The sequence below is a fragment of the Anolis sagrei genome, chromosome 1 (genome assembly GCF_037176765.1).
Source record: "Anolis sagrei isolate rAnoSag1 chromosome 1, rAnoSag1.mat, whole genome shotgun sequence".
In the NCBI taxonomy this organism is placed as follows: Eukaryota; Metazoa; Chordata; class Lepidosauria; order Squamata; family Dactyloidae; genus Anolis; species Anolis sagrei.
In genome coordinates, this window is record NC_090021.1 from 330,159,161 (window position 1) to 330,183,232 (window position 24,072).

General features: G+C 43.5%; 1 protein-coding gene across 1 annotated transcript; it reads right to left on the reverse strand.

Annotated features, from left to right (window-relative positions):
• Nucleotides 1-11,037: 11,037 nt before the first annotated feature.
• HSPA2 (heat shock protein family A (Hsp70) member 2) lies at nucleotides 11,038-13,476 on the reverse strand. The gene has a single exon (XM_060754380.2). It carries the CDS (start codon nucleotides 13,336-13,338, stop codon nucleotides 11,431-11,433), a length of 1,908 nt encoding a protein of 635 aa, XP_060610363.1. The 5' UTR covers nucleotides 13,339-13,476; the 3' UTR covers nucleotides 11,038-11,430.
• Between the last annotated feature and the right edge of the window lie 10,596 nt (nucleotides 13,477-24,072).

Genomic DNA, 24,072 nt, shown 5'->3' on the forward strand with positions numbered 1-24,072 from the left:
ACCACAGACCACCTACTACTATGCAGCCTGAGCCTGCCCCATGCACGATGGAGGACCTTCTCACAGCGACACCAGAGGCACTCCAAGTGGCCAGTTTCTGGTCAAAGGAAATTTAGTATAATGCCAAGTTTTTAACTTTGTGGTTTTTTTTTTAAATACATTATAACTGTACTCTCAATTCACTTATGACACAATAAATAAATACTACCAAAGTTTCTAGTAAATCAAAAGCTAGCATGATGTTCTTTGTGTGTTTCGATTGGTCAATAAACTATTGCTCTTTAAGTAGATTTTGAGTTGAAAGTGTGTGCCAAAAGCCTGTTCGTGAACATCTAAAAGAGCAAGGTAAGCATCCTGAACAGCATGACTGTTCTGCTTCCTATGATTAACAGGGAAATCTGGTTAAACAGTGCAAAAGATGCCAAAAGCATAGCTGTATAGGATTTTCCTGATTGAACGCAGTGCCCAATGGCAATACTTGCTTGACATCGCAGAGAGAAATGTGGAGTTTTCAATTAGTAGAGGCAGTGCCATTTATGAAAAGAGAACTTTGAGTAGCCAGCTGCTTGCCCTAATTAAAATCTTCATTTCCCTCTTTGCTACTTTTTAAAAATTTAATTAAGAGAGACGGCAACCATTTTGATATCACTGGGAGATTCTTTTGCATTTGTTCTAGCGAATAAACCATAATTATGAAAATGCCAGAAGGAGACACTGTTTAAAACACATTCAGCATAAACAAATTATTCAGTTCTGTCTCTGTCTTCTGGGCTGGCAGTCTGCGTTTTGCAGATTCCTCTCAGTTTGGAGTTCTGAGGCTTTGAAATCCTTATTCACCATGTTTATTGGTCCTGTTGCTTTGTTTAAAATGTGCACTCTGTGGATGGAGAGCTGCAGCTGGGAGAGAACAAAGTCTCAGACCAAGAAAATAAAAAATAATCTTTTGACATAGTATTTTTATGTTCCCTTAGCTTTCTCTTCACCCTTGTCTATCTATCCATTTTAGCACTAACATTGGGATGATGGTGAAGGGGGGGGGGGGGCTAGAGAAACACAGACTTCTGATGTTGTCTTGCTGTTGTGTACCTGCAGTAAACACAATAAACTAAACCTGAATTGGGAAAGAATAAGAGATTACTCCCAAGGTTCGATTCTATATCCCATTCTTTTTAACATCTACATTGCTGGAAGAAACATTAACAACCTTACATATGCAGATGATACCACTTTGATGGATGAAAGTGAGGAGGAGCTGAGGAGTCTTATAACCAAGATGAAAGAAGAAAGTGCAAAAAGCTGGGTTGCAGTTAAACATTAAAAAAACAAACCAGGATTCTGGCAACTGGGCTGATTGTTGTTGTTCATTCGTTCAGTCGTCTCCGACACTTCGTGACCTCACGGACCAGCCCACGCCAGAGCTCCCTGTCGGCCGTTACCACCCCCAGCTCCTTCAAGGTCAGTCGAGTCACTTCAAGGATGCCATCCATCTTGCCCTTGGTCGGCCCCTCTTCTTTTTGCCTTCCACTTTCCCCAGCATAATTGTCTTCTCTAGGCTTTCCTGTCTCCTCATGATGTGGCCAAAGTACTTCAACTTTGTCTCTAGTATCTTTCCCTCCAGTGAGCAGTCGGGCTTTATTTCCTGGAGGATGGACTGGTTGGATCTTCTCGCAGTCCAAGGCACTCTCAGAACTTTCCTCCAACACCACAGTTCAAAAGCATCGATCTTCCTTCGCTCAGCCTTCCCTAAGGTCCAGCTCTCACATCCGTAGGTGACTACAGGGAATACCATGGCTTTGACTAGGCGGATCTTTGTTGCCAGTCTGATGTCTCTACTCTTGACTATTTTATCGAGACTGGACATTGCTCTCCTCCCAAGAAGTAAGCGTCTTCTGATTTCCTGGCTACAGTCTGCATCTGCAGTAATCTTTGCGCCTAGAAATACAAAGTCTGTCACGGCCTCCACATTTTCTCCCTCTATTTTCCAGTTGTCAGTCATTCTTGTTGCCATAATCTTGGTTTTTTTGATGTTTAGCTGCAACCCAGCTTTTGCGCTTTCTTCTTTCACCTTGATTAGAAGGCTCCTCAGCTCCTCCTCGCTTTCGGCCATCAGAGTGGTGTCATCTGCATATCTGAGGTTGTTAATGTTTCTTCCAGCAATTTTCACCCCAGCTTTGCATTCATCCAGCCCCGCACATCGCATGATGTGTTCTGCATACAAGTTAAAAAGGTTGGGTGAGAGTATGCAGCCTTGCCGGACGCCTTTCCCAATCTTGAACCAGTCTGTTGTTCCGTGGTCAGTTCTGACTGTTGCTACTTGGTCCTTGTACAGATTCCTCAGGAGAGAGGGAAGGTGGCTTGGGATGCCCATCTCATTGATTGATAACTGGCAAATAGACTGATTGATAACTGGCAAATAGAGAGAAAATGTGGAGGCAGTGACAGAATTTGTATTTCTAGGTGAAAAGATTACTCCAAATGCAGACAGCAGCCAGGAAATCAGGAGACTCTTACTTCTTGGGAGGAGAGCAATGACCAACCTCAATAAAGTAGTGAAGAGTAGAGACATCACACTGACAATGAAGATCCGCATAGTTAAAGCATTGGCATTCCCCATAGTGACCTACGAATGAGCGAGCTGGAGGAAGGAAGAAAAATATACACTTTTGAACTGTGGTGTTGGAGGAAAATTCTGAGTGCCTTGGACCGCAAGAAGATCCAACCAGTCCATACTTCAGGAAATAAAGCCCGGCTGCTCACTGGAGGGAAGGATATTAGAGGCAACGTTTAAGTACTTTGGCCACATCATGAGAAGACAGGAAAGCTTGGAGAAGACAATGATCCTGGGGAAAAGGGAAGGAAAAGGGAAGAGGGGCCGACCAAGGGCAAGATGGATGGATGGTATCCTTGAAGTGACTGGCTTGACTCTGAAGAAGCTGGGGGTGGTGACAGCCAACAGGGAGCTCTGGCATGGGCTGGTCCATGAGGTCACAAAGAGTCGGAAGTGACTGAATGAATAAACAACAACAATGAAACTGCTGGGTGAGGTCATCCGGTGTTTTGGAGTTCAGTGCCATCTGTTCGCAGATAACACTCAATTTTACTACTCCTTTCCATTGAATTCCAAGGAAGCCCCCTGGACCAGTGCCTGACAGCCGTGACGGATTGGATGAGAACTAACAAGTTGAAGCTTAATCAAACAAGACAGAGGTCCTCCTAGTCAGTCGCAAGGCCGATCGTGGGGTTACATTCCCCCGAGGAAACAGGTCAGCAGTCTGGGGGTCTTCCTGGATTAAATGGAGTAGTAAAATTGAGTGTTATCTGCGAACAGATGGCACTGAACTCCAAAACACTGGATGACCTCACCCAGCAGTTTCACTGTTGTTGTTTATTCATTCAGTCACTTCCGACTCTTTGTGACCTCATGGACCAGCCCATGCCAGAGCTCCCTGTTGGCTGTCACCACCCCCAGCTTCTTCAGAGTCAAGCCAGTCACTTCAAGGATACCAAGTGTTGGCAGTAGCTGGGGAGAGCCCTTGCACAGTTAAAGCTTGTGTACCAGCGGTGACAGTTGTGACAGTACGCCAGCTACGACCGTACCTTGAGAAGTCTGACTTGGTTGCATCCAGATTGGATTACTGCAATGCACTCTACATGGGGCTGCCTTTGAAAACAGCCCAAAAACTGCAATTATTGCAAAGGTAGGTAGTCAGACTTCTAAATGGAGCTAATTATAGGGAGCGCATGACACCCCTACTAAAGCAGCTCCACAAGCTGCTGATAAGTTTCCGGTCCCAATTCAAGATGCAGGTTATGTCCTTTTTTCAGAGGGATCTGAAAACCTGGATGATCCAACAAGCATTTGAGAATGATTAGGTAAAGGGAAAGATTTTCCCCTGACATTAAGTCCAGTCGTGTCCGACTCTGGGCTGGTATGACTGCATGGAGCGCCATTACCTTCCCGTTAGAGTGGTACCTATTGATCTACTCACATTTGCAAGTTTTCGAACTGCTAGGTTGGCAGAAGCTGGGACTAACAGTAGGAGCTCATGCTGCTCCTTGGATTCGAACCTGCAACTTTTCGCTCAGCAAGTTCAACAGTTCAGCAGTTTAATCCACTGCACCACCGGGAGCTCCTCAGAATGATTATTCCCTACTTATAAATTCCCAGTCCCTAGCTCGCCAGATATTATTCTGTCCTCTGCACTTCTTCCAATCCCCTGGCCCTATCTCATATCCGATCCTTTTTATAGTCTGATCATACCCATCAGTATTTCTGCCTATTGGTTTTTGTTGTGTATTCTCTGAGTTTTGAGGTTACTATTTTTTATCATCTGGTGTTTTATTTGTGTTTTATCTGATTGTTATGTTTTGCTGTTTTATTTTAATTGTATTTTTTGTTTTTAATGGATTGTATTTGTTTTGATGTTTTTGCTTTCAGGTTCTATGGACATTTTGTCCCATGTGTAAGCCGGCCCAAGTCCCTTCGGGGAGATGGAGGGGGGTATAAAATAAAGTTATTATTATCATTATTGTTTATTATTATTATTATTATTATTATTATTATTATTATTATCCTTTTGTAGATACAGTTGCCCGCCTACAACAGAGAAGGTAAACAGCAGCTGCCTCCAGAATCCTTTATTGAGCATGCACGTTCACAGTGTTTACAACTGAATAAAAGATTTACTGAAGCATTTTGAACTACACTGTAGAATTAATGCAGTTTGAGATCACTTTAGTTGCCATAGTTCAGTACTAAGGAATCGTGGGAACTATAGTTTTTCAGGGTTTTTAGTCTTCTCTGCCAGATAGTGCTGGTGCCTCACCAAACTACAACCACCATGATTCTACAGCATTCGGCGAAGACAATTCAAGTGGTATCAAATGCATTAATTCTACAGTGTAGATACACCCCTATTAAAGCAATGAAGACAAATGCTGGGTGTTGCAGTCCAACAGCATCTGGAGAATTATGGTTTGTCCACCACTGAAACTGTTCTTTTCCCTGTGTGGAGCCTGTCTCCCAAAAACACGCCATGCACATCAAAAGAAGTGAGAGAACCCCTATCAAAAATCTCATTTCATTTTGCCTGAAGAGCATAATTTTGCCAGGACTACAACTGTTGCAAAAGCTCTACCGAAATTCATGAGAATTGCTCTAAGGCCCAGAATAATTGTTGCAAAAGATGTCTTTGGCAGACTGCGCCCCGTAATTCTGGAGTATTTTCTAGCCCTTTCAAGTTTAGGCTTCATAAGACACATCAAAGAGTAAACACATACCTTCCAGCCTTTGTGACCATAGTTACCTGCTTTGGAAAGGCCCACTGGGCTAAAGAGGAGACCTCCTGTGGTCTGGCAACTCCATCAGCAAACTTTAAGAGTTCAAAGTCCAATAGAATTCAAAGGGTTTGGGAAGATCTGTACAACAGATCTTCCCAAACTGGTCCCCTTCCCCTATTAATTCTGAATTACAATTCCCATCAGCCCCAGCCAGCATCCCAATGGTGAGGGATGATGAAATAACAGGCAGTCACCAAGTTACAAACAAGATAGGTTCTTAAATTAAATGGCTTATGTTGGAACAGGAACATTTTTCAAGTGTAACTGCAGCCAAAACTATATCTTTTTAAGCTTTGGATAGCATAGGGAAAAGCTAACACCCCTGTGGTTTTTGTTTTGCTGTCTATACTATTTAGAATAGTTCACCACTTTCTGTCCCTGTGAAAATTGGATTTTGAAAGATAAGGCTATCCGTGGTTAATATGCATCACTTACAGAATCATATGCTTTAGTGTATCAAGGTGACATTGCCATCATGCTTTGCTTCCCATCAGCATCTGGGCAGTCACTATGGTCCCTACTATACAGCCATATAATCCAGATATTCAAAGCAAATAACCCACATTATCTTTCAACTGGATTATGTGAATCTATATTGCCATATAATCCAGTGCATATGCAGATTTAAAAGGTGCAGTAGAGTCTGACCCCTTCTATACTGCCATATAATCCAGATTATCAAATCAGATAAGCCACATCTGCTTTGAACTGAATCATATGAGTCCCCTTCTACACTATCATATAAAATCCAGATTTTTGTGTGTGTCAGGAGCAACTTGGAAACTGCAAGTCATTTCTGCTGTGAGAGAATTGGCCGTCTGCAAGGATGTTGCCCAGGGGACATTGCCTGGATGTTTTGATGTTCTACCATCCTTGTGGGAGGCTTCTCTCATGTCCCCGCATGGGGAGCTGGAGCTGACAGAGGGAGCTCATCCACATTCTCCCCAGATTCAAACCTGCGACCTGTCAGTCTTCAGTCCCACCGGCACAAGGACCCATTGCACCACTGGGGGCTCCTTAAAACTAGATTACAAGGCAGTGCGGACTCAGATAATCCAGTTCACAACAGATATTGTAGATTATTTGCCTTGATATTATGGGTTGTATGGCTGTGTGGAAAAGCCCTTAGTTGACTGAGGCTGGATCTGACCTGTCCTATATCCCAGGATTTGATCCCAGATTATCTGCTTTGAACTGGATTATATAAAACTACATTGCCAGATAATCTGGGATAAGAATATAACCTGGGATCAGATCCTGGGATATAAGGCAATGTAGATCCAGCCTGAATTAAGAACCTAATAAAGTAGTGATTTGGGTATTTTGGATTTTAACTCCCAGAATTCCTGACAGTTGGTTAAGATGGCAGGGGCTTCTGGGAGTTCAAATTCCAAACACCTGAGGGTCTAAACATTGGGAATCATTATGATAAGACACAATAGCTGCTTATTATAGAGATCTGGGAGTAATGACGCATCTATACTGCAGAATTAATGCACCACTTTAACTGTCATGGCTCAATGCTATGGGATCCTGGCAGTTGTAGTTTTACAAAAACTTTAGCCTTCTGTGCCAGAGTACTAGTGCCTCACCAAACCACAACTCCTATGATTTCATAGCCATGTCAGAGTCAAGCTGCATTAATTATATAGTGTAGATCAGGCATGGGCAAACTTGGGCCCTCCAGGTGTTTTGGGCTTGAACTCCCACAATTCCTAACAGCCATAGGCTGTTAGGAATTGTGGAAGTTGAAGTCCAAAACACCTGGAGGGCCCAAGTTTGCCAATGCTGGTGTAGATGTACCCTAAATGAGATAGTAAGGAAACTGCCAATCTGCTTCCTTGTCCTTCCAAGCACTTTCCTGAACAAAATGGAGACTTCACAAGTCAAGATGGCAGGCTACGCTTAAAACAGCAACAGGGCTAAACTCTCTTGTAACTCCCTCTTAACAATGAACTAGCAAGGCAACTTCTTAAAACAAGATAATTTGGTTACTTTCTTATCCCAAAGCCATTTGGGGTTTTCGAAAAAGGAGGAGCAGCCCTTTTAGTTTAGCCTACATCCAAACAACCTGGTTGCCAGTACAGACTACTTTTTAGCACTGGTTCGATGTACCATACTCTCCTGAAAGGGCCTTCTTGTCCTCTGCTACAAAAGTGAAAGGTATCTGGTGGTTGAAATGCAATTCTCCCACCGGAAGGTGTTCTTTGTTCTACCTTGCAAACAAAAACTCTTTGTAAGGTAAAACCTGAAAAGGCCTGGCAACCGCTTCTCATTTCAATGGGCGTGCCACTGGAGGTTCTGCCAAGCGCTTCTACTCTAAAGGCAATGCTAAATCTCCCATACTATACAGCAAGAAGGAATGACAAGTTTGAACAGTTACACGGCAACAAACCCTATGAAAAGGCGCAAAACCTCCTTCTACACAAACACAGCTAAGCCAGAACTAATAAAAATGGATCCAGGCACATAAAGTTTCTCAAGAATTTGAGGCTGGAGCTACACTGCCCCATATCCCAGGGTCTGATTCCAGATTATCTGCTTATCTCAGATTATCTGGCAGTGTATTCATACAATCCTGTTTCAAAACAGATAATCTGGGATTAGAACCTGGGATATAGGGCAGTGTAGATCCAGCCTGGATTCACTTGTTGGAGGAGTTCCTCGATCTTATGGCAATCACACCTTGGCAACAGACTCATGAAATCACTCTTTTTGAGTGTATCTATACTGTAGAATTAATGCAGCTTGACCCCACTTGAACTGCCATGGCTGAATGCTATGGAATGCTGAGAGTTTGTAATTTTACAAGGTCTTTAACCTTCTCTGCTAAACAGTGCTGGCGTCTCACCAAACTACAACTCCCAGGATTCGATAGCATTGACCCATGGCAGTTCCAAGTTGTGCCGAAGTGCATTAAGTGTACAGTGTCGATGTACCCTTTCTGAGCATGCCTGGGTCAGATGAGGTTATATATAAGAAGCCTTCTCTATGTTGTCTTGAATTCCATGGTAGGATAAAAGTAAAGTAGAAATGTAATACATAAAAGATTTACACCAGTGCAGGCAAATATTACAGACCTATTCAATGCTGTTGTCATTCTATCAAATGAACCTTGTGCCATTTAGAGCTTAGGAAAATATTACATTTAGACTAAGGCCCTTTCCACACAACTGCATAAAATCCACATTGAACTGTATTATATGGCAGTGTGGATTCAGATAATCCAGTTCAAAGCAGATATTGTGGATTATCTGACTTGATATTCTAGGTAATAGGGCTGTCTGGAAGGGCCCCAAGAGTGCATCTACACACTATAGAATGAATGCAGTCTGACACCACTAACTGTCATAGTTCAATGCTAAGGAATCATAGAAAAGACTTTGCAAGAAAGCAGAAAAGTTGGTACCCTGTATCAAGTAGAATAGGAAAAATCCACTGCCTTGTACCACCACAGTACTGTCATAGAATGGTGGTACAAGCGGATGCAGTGGAGCCCATGCAGTTTACTTATTTGTTGTTATTTTGTACTGTCAATTTATGAAGTACAAATACCACAAAAAAGCATTTGGAAAGTGCAACCAGAAGTAGGCTTGTCAAAAGAATTGCGATTGACAGAGAATGCTAAAAAGACATCCTGCATGAAATCCTCAGCATGTATGAGCCAACCCCAGGCGTTGCCTGGAGTCTATCAGGTTCAATGCTACACCTAAGATTTACAAAAGGTCCACAGCAATTCCAGGATTTTTTTTGCATTTTCCTCAGGGAAAAAAAAAACCCTGTGCAGGATATATTGTGATCTATGCAGCTTGCATTGCTGTAGGTTTTTTGGGCTATATCGCCATGTTCTAGAACCATTCTCTCCTGACATGTCACCTGCATCTATGGCAGGCATCCTCTGAACCTCTGAGGATGCCTGCCATAGATGCAGGCAAAACCTCAGGAGAGAATGCTTCTAGAACATGGCCATATAGCCCCCAAAAAACTACAACAACCCAGTGATTCTGACCATGAAATCCTTTGACAATATGCAGCTTGTCATGCAAACCTAGAAAAAACTGCTTTCATAATTGTTCCTTAAATAGCAGCCAGGTTGGAAAAGTATTATAATTGTTTGCATCTCATAGGTCTCTAAGATTGGTAGGATTATAAGATGCAAATGATTTAACACCTTCCCTGTTTGCATTTGGGTTTATAGGGACCGGGGGGGGACGGGGACCAAGGAAGCACTTTGCATGTGCTCTAAAAATATTGTGTACTTCCAGTTGGACTTCCTAATTACATGCTATCGAAGCTATAACACTTGTTTATGCAAGAAATATTACAAAAATACCAATGCAAGTGTAAATAGAATTTGATTGTAGGTTTGGGTGTTCCAAATCGTTATGCAAATTACATAGATTCCTTTCCCAATACTATTTCCAGGACTCTCCTCAAGGTCCTTGGGTCAAAATGTTTTGCATAATCCTTGGTGGACTCACACGATTACGTTTTTCAAAAGTTCTTAAAACTTAACATGGGCATGGACAAACTTGGGCCCTTCAGGTAGGTGTTTTGGACTTCAACTCCCACAATTCCTAAAAGCCATACCTGAGTTAACATATCTAAAAACACGATTCAGCTGCCCCACACATCTTTTATTGAACAACTGTTAAGTTTCAATGTATTGACAAAGGCTTTCATGGCTGGAATTACTGGGTTGCTGGAAGTTTTTAGGGCTGTATGGCCATGTTCCAGAAGCATTCCTTCCTGACGTTTTGCCTGCATCTATGGCAGACATCCTCAGAGGTTGTGAAACATGGCCATACAGCCCGAAAAACCTACAGCAACTCAACTAATAAGTCTCAGTTTAAGTCACTCTTACTGAACTTGAGTTTCCTTAATAAAAAGCCAGGCAGGCTCAAACCACATTTGAGTTATTACTAATCTGTATGCCAGGACCTTTTTGAATAGTTAACATTTATCACTGTTTGGTTTTATTCATGCCGTTCCGACCCAATTGGTTTTGCTTTGTGAGAGATAAAGCTGTCTGCTCAACATTGTTATCTGCCCCACCCTGCTAGGAAACTTTTATGCTGCTGTCAGCTGCTAAACTGGTTTAACTGAATGAGAAAACTAATTAGAAACAAGGTCCCTTTCTAAAGTATTCTAAGTTGAAAAAAGATAACTGCTGTAATCCTGTGAAAGTACGGCTGCCAGTGTTCCCCCATAAGGTCCCCATTCCTTTTACAGTTGCATAATGTAATGCACTTACAAATTCTGCCCCAGCATATGAATTTCTGCCTGGCAATATTATAAATGAAGGCTTCAATACATTCCAGTTGCCCCTTTCTTTTGTTTCTTTCTAAGATCTATTTTTGGAAAACAGTAACAGGCCGACAGCTAACTAAGACCCCCATTTACACTGCCCTATACTCCAGGATCTGATCCCTGAATATCTGGCTTGATTATACGAGTCTACACTGTCAGATAATCTGAGATATGCACATAATTTGGGATTGGATCCTGGAATATAGGGCAATGTAGCTCCAGCCCTAAGCCACAAAAAATAGCCTGGAACACTATGATCATTTTAGTAATACAAGTTAAAATGCATGGTTATTGTTGTTTTCAAGTAAAGTTCTTAATGTCAAGCAAAACACACATTTGGCAGATTTCCCATTTCATAAAAAGTTTCCTTTTAGAAAGAAAAAGAGGTTATTTCAAGATTCAAATAACTTTTATTACCAAAATTTTAAAATAACCAGACCAAAAAAGTTACAAAATATTTTTTTTTGTTTTCAACATTTTCCATGCACTTTTGAAATGGATTTTTCGCTCAGTGGCAATTCTCAAGTGTATATTCAGAACAAGGAACATAAAGAAACAGAAATCCACTAACTAGGCATAGCTACCTGAAGACTAAACAAATACTATCTGCAACAAATACATTAAGCTGGTAAGGCTTCCTTTGGTGAAGTAGAGAACAAGGTACTATCTCCTCCCACCCACCCGATTCCCAGAAAACTCTACCAGCAATGGCACTGACTGACTAGAGAAAAAACAGAACAACCAAGAGACAGCCACCTCTACAGTCCAGTTCAGGGCAGCTTAGTCCACTTCCTCAATGGTGGGGCCACCACCTGGAGCACCAGCCCCTGCAGCCCCGGCACCCTGGTACAACTTGGCAATGATGGGGTTGCATAGCTTCTCCAGCTCCTTCTGCTTGTGCTCAAACTCTTCCTTCTCAGCCATCTGGTTGCGGTCAAGCCAGCTGATGACCTCCTGGCACTTCTCCAGGATCCTCTGCTTGTCCTGCTCCCCAATCTTGCCTTTCAGCTTCTCGTCTTCCACCGTCTGCTTGATGTTGTAGGCGTAGGACTCCAGGGCATTCTTGGAGACCACCCGTTCGCGGTTGGACTCGTCTTCCACCTTGTAGCGCTCCGCTTCCTGAACCATGCGGTCAATGTCGTCCTTGCTGAGGCGACCCTTGTCATTGGTGATGGTGATCTTGTTCTCTTTGCCGGTACTCTTGTCCACAGCTGTGACGTTAAGGATGCCGTTAGCATCTATGTCGAATGTCACTTCGATTTGGGGCACGCCACGGGGGGCTGGAGGGATCCCCGTCAGGTCAAACTTGCCCAGCAGATTATTGTCCTTTGTCATGGCTCTCTCACCCTCGTACACCTGCACCAACACACTGCTCTGGTTGTCTGAATAGGTGGTGAAAGTCTGGGTCTGCTTAGTAGGAATGGTGGTGTTGCGCTTGATCAAGGCTGTCATCACTCCACCTGCCGTTTCAATGCCAAGGGAGAGTGGTGCCACGTCAAGGAGCAGCAGGTCCTGTACATTCTCTGACTTGTCGCCCATCAGGATGGCCGCCTGCACCGCAGCCCCGTAGGCCACTGCTTCATCGGGATTGATGCTTTTGTTGAGCTCTTTCCCATTGAAGAAGTCTTGCAGCAGCTTCTGGATCTTGGGGATGCGAGTGGAGCCACCAACCAGCACAATCTCATTGATCTGGCCTTTGTCCAGCTTGGCGTCACGGAGGGCCTTCTCTACCGGCTCCAAGGTGCCGCGGAAGAGGTCGGCATTGAGCTCCTCAAAGCGGGCCCGGGTGATGGATGTGTAGAAGTCGATCCCGTCGAACAGCGAGTCGATCTCAATGGAGGCCTGGGTAGAGGAGCTGAGGGTGCGCTTGGCCCTCTCGCAGGCCGTGCGCAGCCGCCGGACAGCACGCTTGTTGCCAGCGATGTCACGCTTGTGCTTGCGCTTGAACTCCTCCACAAAGTGGCTCACCATGCGGTTGTCAAAGTCCTCACCACCCAAGTGGGTGTCACCGGCTGTGGACTTCACCTCAAAGATGCCGTCTTCGATGGTCAAGATGGAGACATCGAAGGTGCCACCGCCCAGGTCGAAGATCAGGACATTCTTCTCACCGGCCCCACTGCCTTTCTTGTCCAGGCCATAAGCAATGGCAGCAGCTGTGGGCTCGTTAATGATGCGCAGCACATTGAGGCCCGTGATGGTGCCGGCGTCCTTGGTGGCTTGGCGCTGGGAGTCGTTGAAATACGCCGGGACGGTGATGACAGCACTCTGGACTTTGCGGCCGAGGTAGGCCTCTGCAATCTCCTTCATCTTGGTCAGCACCATGGAGGAGATCTCCTCTGGGAAGAAAGTCTTGATCTCGCCCTTGTACTCCACTTGGACTTTGGGCTTCCCGGCTTCGCTGACCACGCGGAAAGGCCAATGCTTCATGTCCGACTGCACCGTGGCATCCTCGAACTTGCGCCCAATGAGGCGCTTGGCGTCGAAGATGGTGTTGTTGGGGTTCATGGCCACTTGGTTCTTGGCCGCGTCCCCAATGAGGCGCTCGGTGTCGGTGAAGGCCACATAGCTCGGCGTGGTGCGGTTGCCTTGGTCGTTGGCGATGATCTCCACCTTCCCGTGCTGGAAGACCCCCACGCAGGAGTACGTGGTGCCCAAGTCGATGCCAATCGCAGGCGCTTTGCCCGACATGGTTGCAGCAGCAGCAGCAGTAGAAGTGAAGGATACAACGTCTCTTCGAAGACCCGTCTGTCAGAAAGGCTTCTCAGCGCTCCTCACACACCCTCTCGCTCTCTCACAGCTGAGGCGCGATCTGCCGTTGCGCCGGCTGCGCGGGCCCTTTTATACCCGCGCACGCCCGCTTCTGGAACGTGCCAGAACCCCGCCGACCAATCGCGGCGCTCTCTAGAAACCTCTGGCCAATCGCTTGCCTCCGTCCAACCCCCCTTCTATCTCCCCTCAGCCAGAAGCTTCCAGTAGAGGCGGGATCGGACTGGAAGGATTGATGCCCCGAGGAACCAATGGCGCGAGGCGGCGCGAGGCGGCGCGAGGCGGCTCGAGACGCTTCTCTGGGCGGCCGTTATGCAAAACAGCTCCTCCGGGCCCCGCCCTCCCTTCTTCCTATTGGTTAGAGCGGGGAGAAAGGGAAAAAAAGGAAGGGATTGTCAGGTTGTGCCTCTCTGAGGGAGAGAGAGAGACACACACACAATGGGGAATACAACAGAGAGATGGAATGGTGGAAAGGCACCAGCTGTTGTATCTCAGAGACACAATTTAGTCCTGTCACTTTCCCCAAAGATATGATAAGAGTGCCTCTGAGGATATGCAGAGTGCATTCCCCTGTGGGAGCCAGCCATTGGCTGGAAAGTAACAAGAAGACTTGACAAAAGTGAAATCAATGCTTGTATTTCAGAGACACAATTCAGTCCTGTCACTTTCCCCAAAGACATGATAAGAGTGCCTCTGAGGATATGCAGAGTGCATTTCCCCGTGGGAGCCAGCCATTGGCTGGAAAGTAACAAGAAGACGACAAAAGTGAAATCAGCCCTGACAGAATATATATCTTCTTTCTATATAAATCAAAATGTAATGTAATGTGGGATTGACATAACTCAAAAACCACTGGAGGAATTGACACCAAATTTGGCCACAATACACCAAGGAGTGACCATCACTTCAAAAAATATGATTTCGTTATTTGGGAGTTGTAGTTTCTGGGATTTCATATAATCAAAGAGTTGGAAGAGACCTCATGGGCCATCCAGTCCAAGAAGCAGGAATGTTGCATTCAAATCACCCCTGACAGATGGCCATCCAGCCTCTGTTTAAAAGCTTCCAAAGAAGGAGCCTCCACCACACTCCGAGACAGAGAGTTCCACTGCTGAACGGCTCTCACAGTCAAGAAGTTCTTCCTCATGTTCAGATGGAATCTCCTCTCTTGTAGTTTGAAGCCATTGTTCCGTGTCCTAGTCTCCAGGGAAGCAGAAAACAAGCTTGCTCCCTCCTCCCTGTGGCTTCCTCTCACATATTTATACATGGCTATCATGTCTCCTCTCAGCCTTCTCTTCTGAAGGCTAAACATGCCCAGCTCCTTAAGCCGCTCCTCATAGGGCTTGTTCTCCAGACCCTTGATCATTTTAGTCGCCCTACTCTGGACACATTCCAGCTTGTCAATATCTCTCTTGAATTGTGGTGCTCAGAATTGGACACAGTATTCCAGATGTGGTCTAACCAAAGCAGAATAGAGGGGTAGCATTCCTTCCCTAGATCTAGACACTATGCTCCTGTTGATGCAGGCCAAAATCCCATTGGCTTTTTTGCTGCCACATCACATTGTTGGCTCATGTTTAACTTGTTGTCCACAAGGACTCCAAGATCTTTTTCACACGTACTGCTCTCCAGCCAGGCATTGTCCCCCATTCTGTATCTTTGCATTTCGTTTTTCCTGCCAAAGTGGAGTTTTTCCTGCCAAAGAAGGCTTGAAAAAAGTGAAATCAGCCCTGACAGAATATATATCTTCTTTCTTATATAATTAAAAATGTAATGTTCGTTTGTGGGATTGACATAACTCAAAAACCACTGCACGAATTGACACCAAATTTGGCCACAATACACTAAGGAGTAACCATCACTCAAAAAAATATGATTTTGTCATTTGGGAGTTGTAGTTTCTGGGATTTCATAGAATCAAAGAGTTGGAAGAGACCTCCTGGGCCATCCAGTCCAACCTCCTGTCAAGAAGCAGGAATATTGCATTCAAATCACCCCTGACAGAAGGCCATCCAGCCTCTGTTTAAAAGCTTCCAAAGAAGGAGCCTCCACCACACTCCGTGGCAGAGAGTTCCATTGCTGAACGGCTCTCTCACATTCAGGAAGTTCTTCCTCACTATATATATCTTTCTTTCTTATATAATTAAAATGTAATGTTCATTTGTGGGATTGACATAACTCAAAAACCACTGGACGAATTGACACCAAATTTGGCCACAATACACCAACTACCCCAAGAGTGACCATCACTCCAAAAAACTAATGATTTCATCATTTGGGAGTTGTAGTTTCTGGGATTTCATAGAATTAAAGTGTTGGAAGAGACCTCATGGGCCATCCAGTCCAACCCCCTGCCAAGAAGCAGGAATGTTGCATTCAAATCACCCCTGACAAATGGTCATCCAGCCTCTGTTTAAAAGCTTCCAAAGAAGGAGCCTCTACCACACTCTGGGGCAGAGAGTTCCACTGCTGAACGGCTCTCTCACAGTCAGGAAGTTCTTCCTCATTGTCCTAATTCCAACAGACCTCACTACCTCTGAGGATGCTTGCCATAGATGCAGGCGAAACGTCAGGAGAAATGCCTCTAGAACATGGCTCTATAGCCCGGAAAAACCCACAAGAACCTAGTTCTTCCTCATGTTCAGATGGAATCTCCTTTCTTGTAGTTTGAAGCCATTGTTCCGCATCCTAGTCTCCAGGGAAGCAGAAAACAAGCTTGCTCCCTCCTCCCTGTGGCTTCCTCTCACATATTTATACATTTATATATTTATATTTATAGTTAACCTACAATCAAAGAGCATTCTGAACCCAACCAATGATGGAATTGAACCAAACTTGGCACCCAGAACTCTGATTGTCAACAGAAAACACTAGAAGGGTTTCGTAGGCATTGACCTTGAGTTTGGGAATTGTAGTTCACCTACATCCAGAGTCAAAGAAAGATGGATCTGGACCAAACTTGGCATGAATATTCCAAATGCCCAAATGTGAACACTGGTGGAGTTTGGGGAAAATAGACCTTGACATTTAGGAGTATTACAGTACTTGATGGGATTTATAGTTCACCTACAATCAAAGAGCATTCTGAACCCCACCAATGATAGAATTGAACCAAACGTGACACACAGATCTCCCATGACAAACAGAAAATACTGGAAGGGTTTGGTAGACATTGACCTTGAGTTTTGGAGTTGTAGTTCACCTACATCCAGAGGGCACTGTGGACTCAAACAACGATGGATCTGGACCAAACTTGGGATGAATATTCCAAATGCCCAAATGTGAACACTGGTGGAGTTTGGGGAAAATAGACTTTGACATTTGGAAGTTGTAGTTACTGGGATTTATAGTTCACCTACAATCACAGAGCATTCTGAACCCCACGAACGTCAGAATTGGGGCAAACTCCCCACACACTCCACCAATGATGAAACTGAACCAAACGTGGCACACAAAACTCCGATGATCAACAGACAACACTAGAAGGGTTTGGTGGGCATTGACCTTGAGTTTGGGAGTTGTAGTTCACCTACAACTAGAGAGCATTGTGGACTCAAACAATAATGGATCTGGACCAAACTTGGCATGAATATTCCAAATGCCCAAATGTGAACACTGGTGGAGTTTGGGGAAAATAGACTTTGACATTTGGGAGTTGTAGTTACTGGGATTTATAGTTCACTTACAAACAAAGAGCATTCTGAACCCCACGAACGACAGAATTGGGGCAAACTTCCCACACAGAAACCCCATGACTAACAAAATATTTAAGGCCATCAGTCCAACTCTCTTCACCAGGGCAAGAAAACATAATCAAAGCCCTCCGCTCCTGGCAGAGAGCTATCCAGCCATAGATATAGATAGATATATATGATTCACACACACACACAGATATGTTGTTGTTCATTCGTTCAGTCGTCTCCGACTCTTCGTGACCTCATGGACCAACCCACGTCAGAGCTCCCTGTCGGCCGTCACCACTCCCAGCTCCTTCAAGGTCAGTCCAGTCGCTTCAAGGATGCCATCCATCCATCTTGCCCTTGGTCGGCCCTTCTTCCTTTAGCCTTCCACTTTCCCCAGCATCATTGTCTTCTCCAGGCTTTGCTGTCTCCTCATGATGTGGCCAAAGTACTTCAACTTTGTCTCTAGTATCCTTCCCTCCAGTGAGCAGTCGGGCTTTATTTCCTGGAGGATGGACTGGTTGGATCTCCTCGCAGTCCAAGGCACTCTCAGAAATTTCCTCCAGCACCACAGCTCAAAAGCATCGATCTTCCTTCGCTCAGCCCTCCCTAAGGTCCAGCTCTCACATCCTTAGGTGACTACAGGGAATACCATGGCTTTGACTAGGCGGATCTTTGTTGTCAGTGTGATGTCTCTACTCTTTACTATTTTATCGAGACTGGACATTGCTCTCCTCCCAAGAAGTAAGCGTCTTCAGATATAGTATCATAGATTTGAAAGGGACCCCTAAAGAAGGACAATTATATGTTGCATGTTCCAGAGTGGGCAAACCAGACACTCTCCACATCAACACTGACAAAGAAACAGCAAGAAATATTGTTTACCCACAAGCATAAAGAAATTACATATATTAGAAACCAACACTTTCTCATGACTTTATTTTCCAGATCAACAGACTGGGCCACAGGGGATGGCTAGTGTGTGTGTGTGTATATATATACACACACACACACATACATACATACATACACACACACACATCAATATCAGGTATGGGCAAACTTCGGCCCTCCAGGTGTTTTGGACTTCAACTCCCACAATTCCTGGCCTCAGGCTCTTTCCTTTTCTGGGTTTTCTGGTGGTCTTTGGTGACCCCTCTGAAACCCCCTTCATGACCCCCCCCCCCCCAGGGTTCCCAATCCCCAGGTTGAGAAACACTGATCTAAGGTATTTGTTTCAGTTGAGTTTGCTATTATACATGATTTCCTGGTTCTACAGTAAGTTCAGGAATGTATTCCTCCATAGATATGATGGTTGTAATAATAATAATAATAATAATAATAATAATAAGAAGAAGAAGAAGAAGAAGAAGAAGAAGATTGCGCAGACAGACTATAAGCAGAGGCATAACACCATTCCTCAGATGATTCATTGGAACTTGTGCCACAAATACCATCTGCCTGCAACAAAGAACTGGTGAGATCACAAGCCGGAAAAAGTTACAGAGAATGAACACGCCAAACTGCTCTGGGACTTCCAAATTCAGACAGACAGAGTTCTAGAGCACAATACTCCTGACTTCACAATCGTGTTAAAAAACCAAGTATGGATTGTTGATGTTGCAATCCCAGGTGATAGCAGGATTGAAGAGAAACAACTGAAAAAGCTGACATGATATGAGGATTTAAAGATTGAACTGCAAAGAGTCTGGCTCAAGCCAGTCAAGTTGGTCTCAGTGGTGATCGGCACACTGGGTACAGTGCCTAAAGACCTTGGCCTGCACTTAAACACAATCGGCGCTGACAAAATTACCATTTGCCAGCTGCAGAAGGCCACCTTACTGGGATCTGCACGCATCATTCACTGATACATCACACAGTCCTGGACACTTGGGAAGTGTCCGACGTGTGATCCAATTCAACAGCCAGCAGAGTGTCTGCTGTGGACTCATCTTGTTATGTTTCAAATAATAACAATAATTGAATATAATTGAAAACTGTGGCCAGCAAAGAATACATTCAAAGGGTCAGAAAAATTCTCAAAAGCAATGGAGGCAATACCATCAAGGCCATAAACTCCTGGGCCATACCTGTCATAAGATACACTGCTGGCATCATAAACTGGACGCAGGCAGAACTGGACAATTTGGACAGAAAAACAAGAAAACTCGTGACTATTCATAATTCGCTACATCCTCGCAAAGAACCAGTACAAGAAAACTGCACTCCAAACCAGAGCTGACAGCTGGCACAACAAAACATTGCATGGGCAGTTCCTTGACAAAATTGAAGGAAAAGTTGACAAGAAGAAGACCTGGTGATGGCTCACGAATGGAACCCTGAAGGAGGAGACAGAAGGCCCGATTCTTGCAGTCCAGGAGCAAGACATCAGAACCAATGCCATTAAAACCAGGATTGAAAAATCAGCTGATGTCCCAAAATGCAGACTGTGCAAGGAAGCTGATGAAACCATTGATCATATCCTCAGCTGATGCAAGAAAATCGCACAGATGGACTATGAACATAGGCACAACTCTGTGGCCCAAATGATTCATTGGAACTTATATCACAAGTTCCACCTGCAGTAGTAAAGAACTGGTGGGATCATAAACTTGCAAAGGTAGTGGAAAAGGAACACGCAAAAATACTGTGGGACTTTTGAATCCAGACTGACAAAGTTTTGGAACACAATACACCAGACATCACATTTGTAGAAAAGGAAGAAGTTTGGATTATTGATGTCGTCATACCAGGTGACAGTTGCATTGAGGAAAAACAACAGGAAAAACTCAGCCATTATCAGGACCTCAAAATCAACCTGCAAAGGCTCTGGCATAAACTAGTACAGGTGGTCCCAGTGGTAATCGGTACACTGGTGCTGTGCCAAAAGATCTCAGCCGGCATTTGGAAACAATAAACATTGACAAAATAATTATCTGTGAACTGCAAAAGGCTACCACCTTACTTGGATCTGCACGCATAATTCGAAAATACATCACACAGTCCTAGACGCTTGGGAAGTGTTCGACTTGTGATTTTGTGATACGAAATCCAGCATATAGAACTCATTTGCTGTGACATACTGTGTTTTTGTGTAAGTAAAATAATAATAATAATAATAATAATAATAATAATAATAATAATCTAGCCAATTTCAATACTTTCAGCCAGAATCTTTGACTCAAGTAAAAGTTCCTTTTAAAACTACAGGTGTCAGAATCCCCCAGTCAACATGGGTTATAAAAGTAACTTTTCCAAGCCATAGTCTGGCTTGCTGCATCATGTTGTATCCTATCATCCAAGCAATGCTTGCTGGCTGTAAGTAAACAGGATGCAGATGCTAGAGAATGACACAGAAGAAGCCTGCTTTTGAGCACCTGCAGATATTTATTTGGGCATGGTATTAACTGAAGACTGGTGTTCTTCCTAATTGTTCCAAAATTTTAATTTCAAGTGTTCAGATTCATCATCATTGCCACATAGTCTTACTTGGTAACCTTTGTGAAATCCTGCAATGCATTCAGTTTCAAATTATGCTCTTGTAGGCTTTACCCCTTCAATAGGTTCATTGTGCGTTGTCTTCTGGAGAAGAAAATGAATCAATTTCATACATTTTCCTTTGCACAACATCTTTACAGGGGATTTTGCTAAAATGATGGGAAATCACAAAGGCACGTCAAGAGTAAGTATATCCTTACCCCCTTCTTATATAACGCTTTTATTATCACATTGTTGATAGGACTGTAAAAGAAATACTTTCCTACTGTATGCGAAATTTCCCTAATAACTGCATTTTGTTACTTTTTTTCTCCATTGATAGGATCAATAGAAGTTCAGAAATGCAACATCAAACAAATCTGTATGCAGTATGTGGTGTGGGAATTTTAAAGCTTTTCAAAAGATGATCACTAGCTGTCTATTTAAAGGTGATGAATGAAAAAAGAGGTAAGATTACTGTTGAAGGGAACTGCTTTATATGAAAAATAGTCCTGGTTAGAATTATTCGATGCTGACCTCTTGTGGTTAGCATCAATGCAGTATGAGAATATCATATGAATGCCATACTACTCTGTTGTAAAACTGCCTTTAGTATTAATTTTAGTGGAAGGAAGAAGATGTATTTTATTCTCATGCATAATAATAATAATAACGACAACAACAACAACAACAACAACAACGTATTGTCGAAGGCTTTCATGACTGAAATCGGTGGGTTGTTGTAGGTTTTTTTTGGGCTATATGGCCATGTTCTAGAGGCATTCTCTCCTGATGTTTCGCCAGCATCTATGGCAAGCATCCTCAGATGCTTGCCATAGTAATAGCAGTGCTATTACGATTACTATGATTGAATAGGATACAAAATCTCTAACTAACTAATTTTGGTTTGCATAATAATGGTCATACTCTGAAGAAAACAACAAATCATGCAGAGAGCAGATTTTCTGTAGTTTGGCAAGGATTTCTCAATTCCAATTGTTAACTAAAAACCCCTTCAGCTGGAATGATGGGTTGTAAATTAACAACTTTGTGAGTCCCTATTGTATGACACAGCGTGATTGCAGCTGGAAGAGAAAAGGTATGTTTCTTTATTTCTGCTGCCCTGTTCCATCAGTCATAAAATAAAATGCAATATATCCAAGAATCATAGGAGATTTGTAGTTTGGTGAGGCGCCAGTACTCTTTGGGACAGAATGCAAAGATCTTATAAAACCAAAGCTACGAAGATTCCATAGCTATGGAGCTATGGCAGTTATAGTGGTGTCAAAACACATTAATTCTATGGTGTATATGGGCCTTTCAGGGCAATTTGTGTATAGGCATTAGTGTCATCTTTGCTTCTAGGGAGAATTGCGGTATATCTTGATTGGCCTTCAGAACCATTTATTTGTCTTTTTAGCAATCCACAGTATTTATACAATTCTCCTCCAGGACCACATTCTAGAAAATTGATTTTCACACTTGAAGATCTTTAGTTCTTTTGTAGTTGTCTTATTTCCAAAAAAGAAAGAACTAGAAATAAAAAACTGTACTGTATTGTTGAAGGTTTTCATGGCTGGAATCACTGGGTTGTTGTGGGTTTTTCAGGCTATATGGCCATGTTCTAGAAGCATTCTCTCCTGAAGTTTTGCCTGCATCTATGGCAAGCATCCTCAGAGATTGTGAGGTTATAACCTCTGAGGATGCTTGCCACAGATACAGGCGAAAATGTCAGGGGAGAATGCTTCTAGAACATGGCCATATAGCCTGAAAAACCTACAACAACCCAAAAAAACTGTACTGTTACAACCTCTGAGGATGCTTGCCATAGATGCAGGCAAAACATCAGGAGAGAATGCTTCTAGAACATGGCCATATAGCCCGAAAAACCTACAACCCCAAAAACTGCACTGTCCCTGTACTGAATGCTGTGACCTGTGCTCAGTAAGCAGAGGCGGCCCTAGGTAATTTTCAATGGTAAGCAAACAGTATTTTGGCGCCTCCCCCCCCCCCCAACCAATCACTGATATATATTTTCTGTTCGTCATGGGAGTTCTGTGTGCCATATTTGGTTCAATTCCATCATTGGTGGAGTTCAGAATACTCTTTGATTGTAGGTGAACTATACATCCCAGTAACTACAACTCGCATATGTCAAGGTCTATTTTCCCCCAAGAGCACCTCAAGAGCGCCCCTGGGCAAAATCAACTATACTGCAAATGCTTACTTTGCGTAATGGGTTGAGCCCCCCCCCCCCCCCCCCCCCCCGTCAGTAACTAACTACCCACTTGTACCAGTTCCAAGCAGGTAGCGAACAATTCAGTTAAACACCTGATTGGCCAAATTTGGCAAATATGCAAGCCTAAAACCTGCACATCAGAAAATGTTCCAGTAGAACGGGCCACAGAGGCCCAGTTCACATTAATGTCTTTGCCTATTGGTAGATACCAGTCCCTCCATCACTGGACTTGCATGATACTGCTTTGTTGGTTTACTATAGAATTCTAATTGGATGTAACTGTGCTCATAACCGGCAAGGTTATCAACATCTTTGTATACTGCTCCCTGACAGGACTCTGAAGGGTTTTGGGTGAACTGGGAGTGGGAGGGGAGCAGAGGAGACAGAAGAAAGGTTTTGCTTAGGGTGACCATGCATGATTAACTGCTCATGAAGGCAGCACAGATGTGGCACTATTAGTGCAGTTATTGTCCCTTGAATGGAGGGGGATAGGGAATGGGTCATATCAAGTGCCATCTGCATTATGCAGAGGACAAAAAAGAAAACAACACAAATTTAACATTTGAAATTGCCCTGTTTTAATTTTTAAATGCTATTTTAACATTATTTTTAAGATTCCTTTAAAACCTTTTAAAGAGTGTTTTAAAATGTTTGATCTTTGTTCTCCTTTAACTGCTTTTCTTTGTTCATCACCTTGGAACTCTTGTGGGCTGAGCTGTGATATAGAACTTAAATTTAATATAAATATAAATTTAATAAAAGCCTGGATCCTCTTTGGTAATTATGAATGTGTAATATAGTTACACATTCAAAGCAGATATATATTAATCATCCATATGTACCCCCCCCCCCCCAGCCCACTATTTTAGGACCAGGAAATGGCTGTGAAAGTCCCCCAAAGTGAAGTATGGAAAAGGATCGAATGTTGGATAGTTGCCTCCTGACTGACAGTGGCTCCTTTAATCTGTATTGCTATTTTTGCCTTTCTCTTTTTTCTTCATTTTGTTAAAATACCTTAAAAATCCAATGTAAAAATGCAGCTGGCTGTTATTTCACTTGTGATCCGTGGACAGAATATTTCCATATTTGTAATGTGGTCATTAGTAGTTGTTTGAACATGATGGTTGGCACTTACTTCTCTGTGGAAGTTGGATCTGTCCTATTAGGACAGGGGTCCTCAAACTAAGGCCCGGGGGCCTTATATGGCCCTCCAAAGTCGTTTACCAGTCGCTCACTCAGGGTAAACCTAAGTCTGAAATG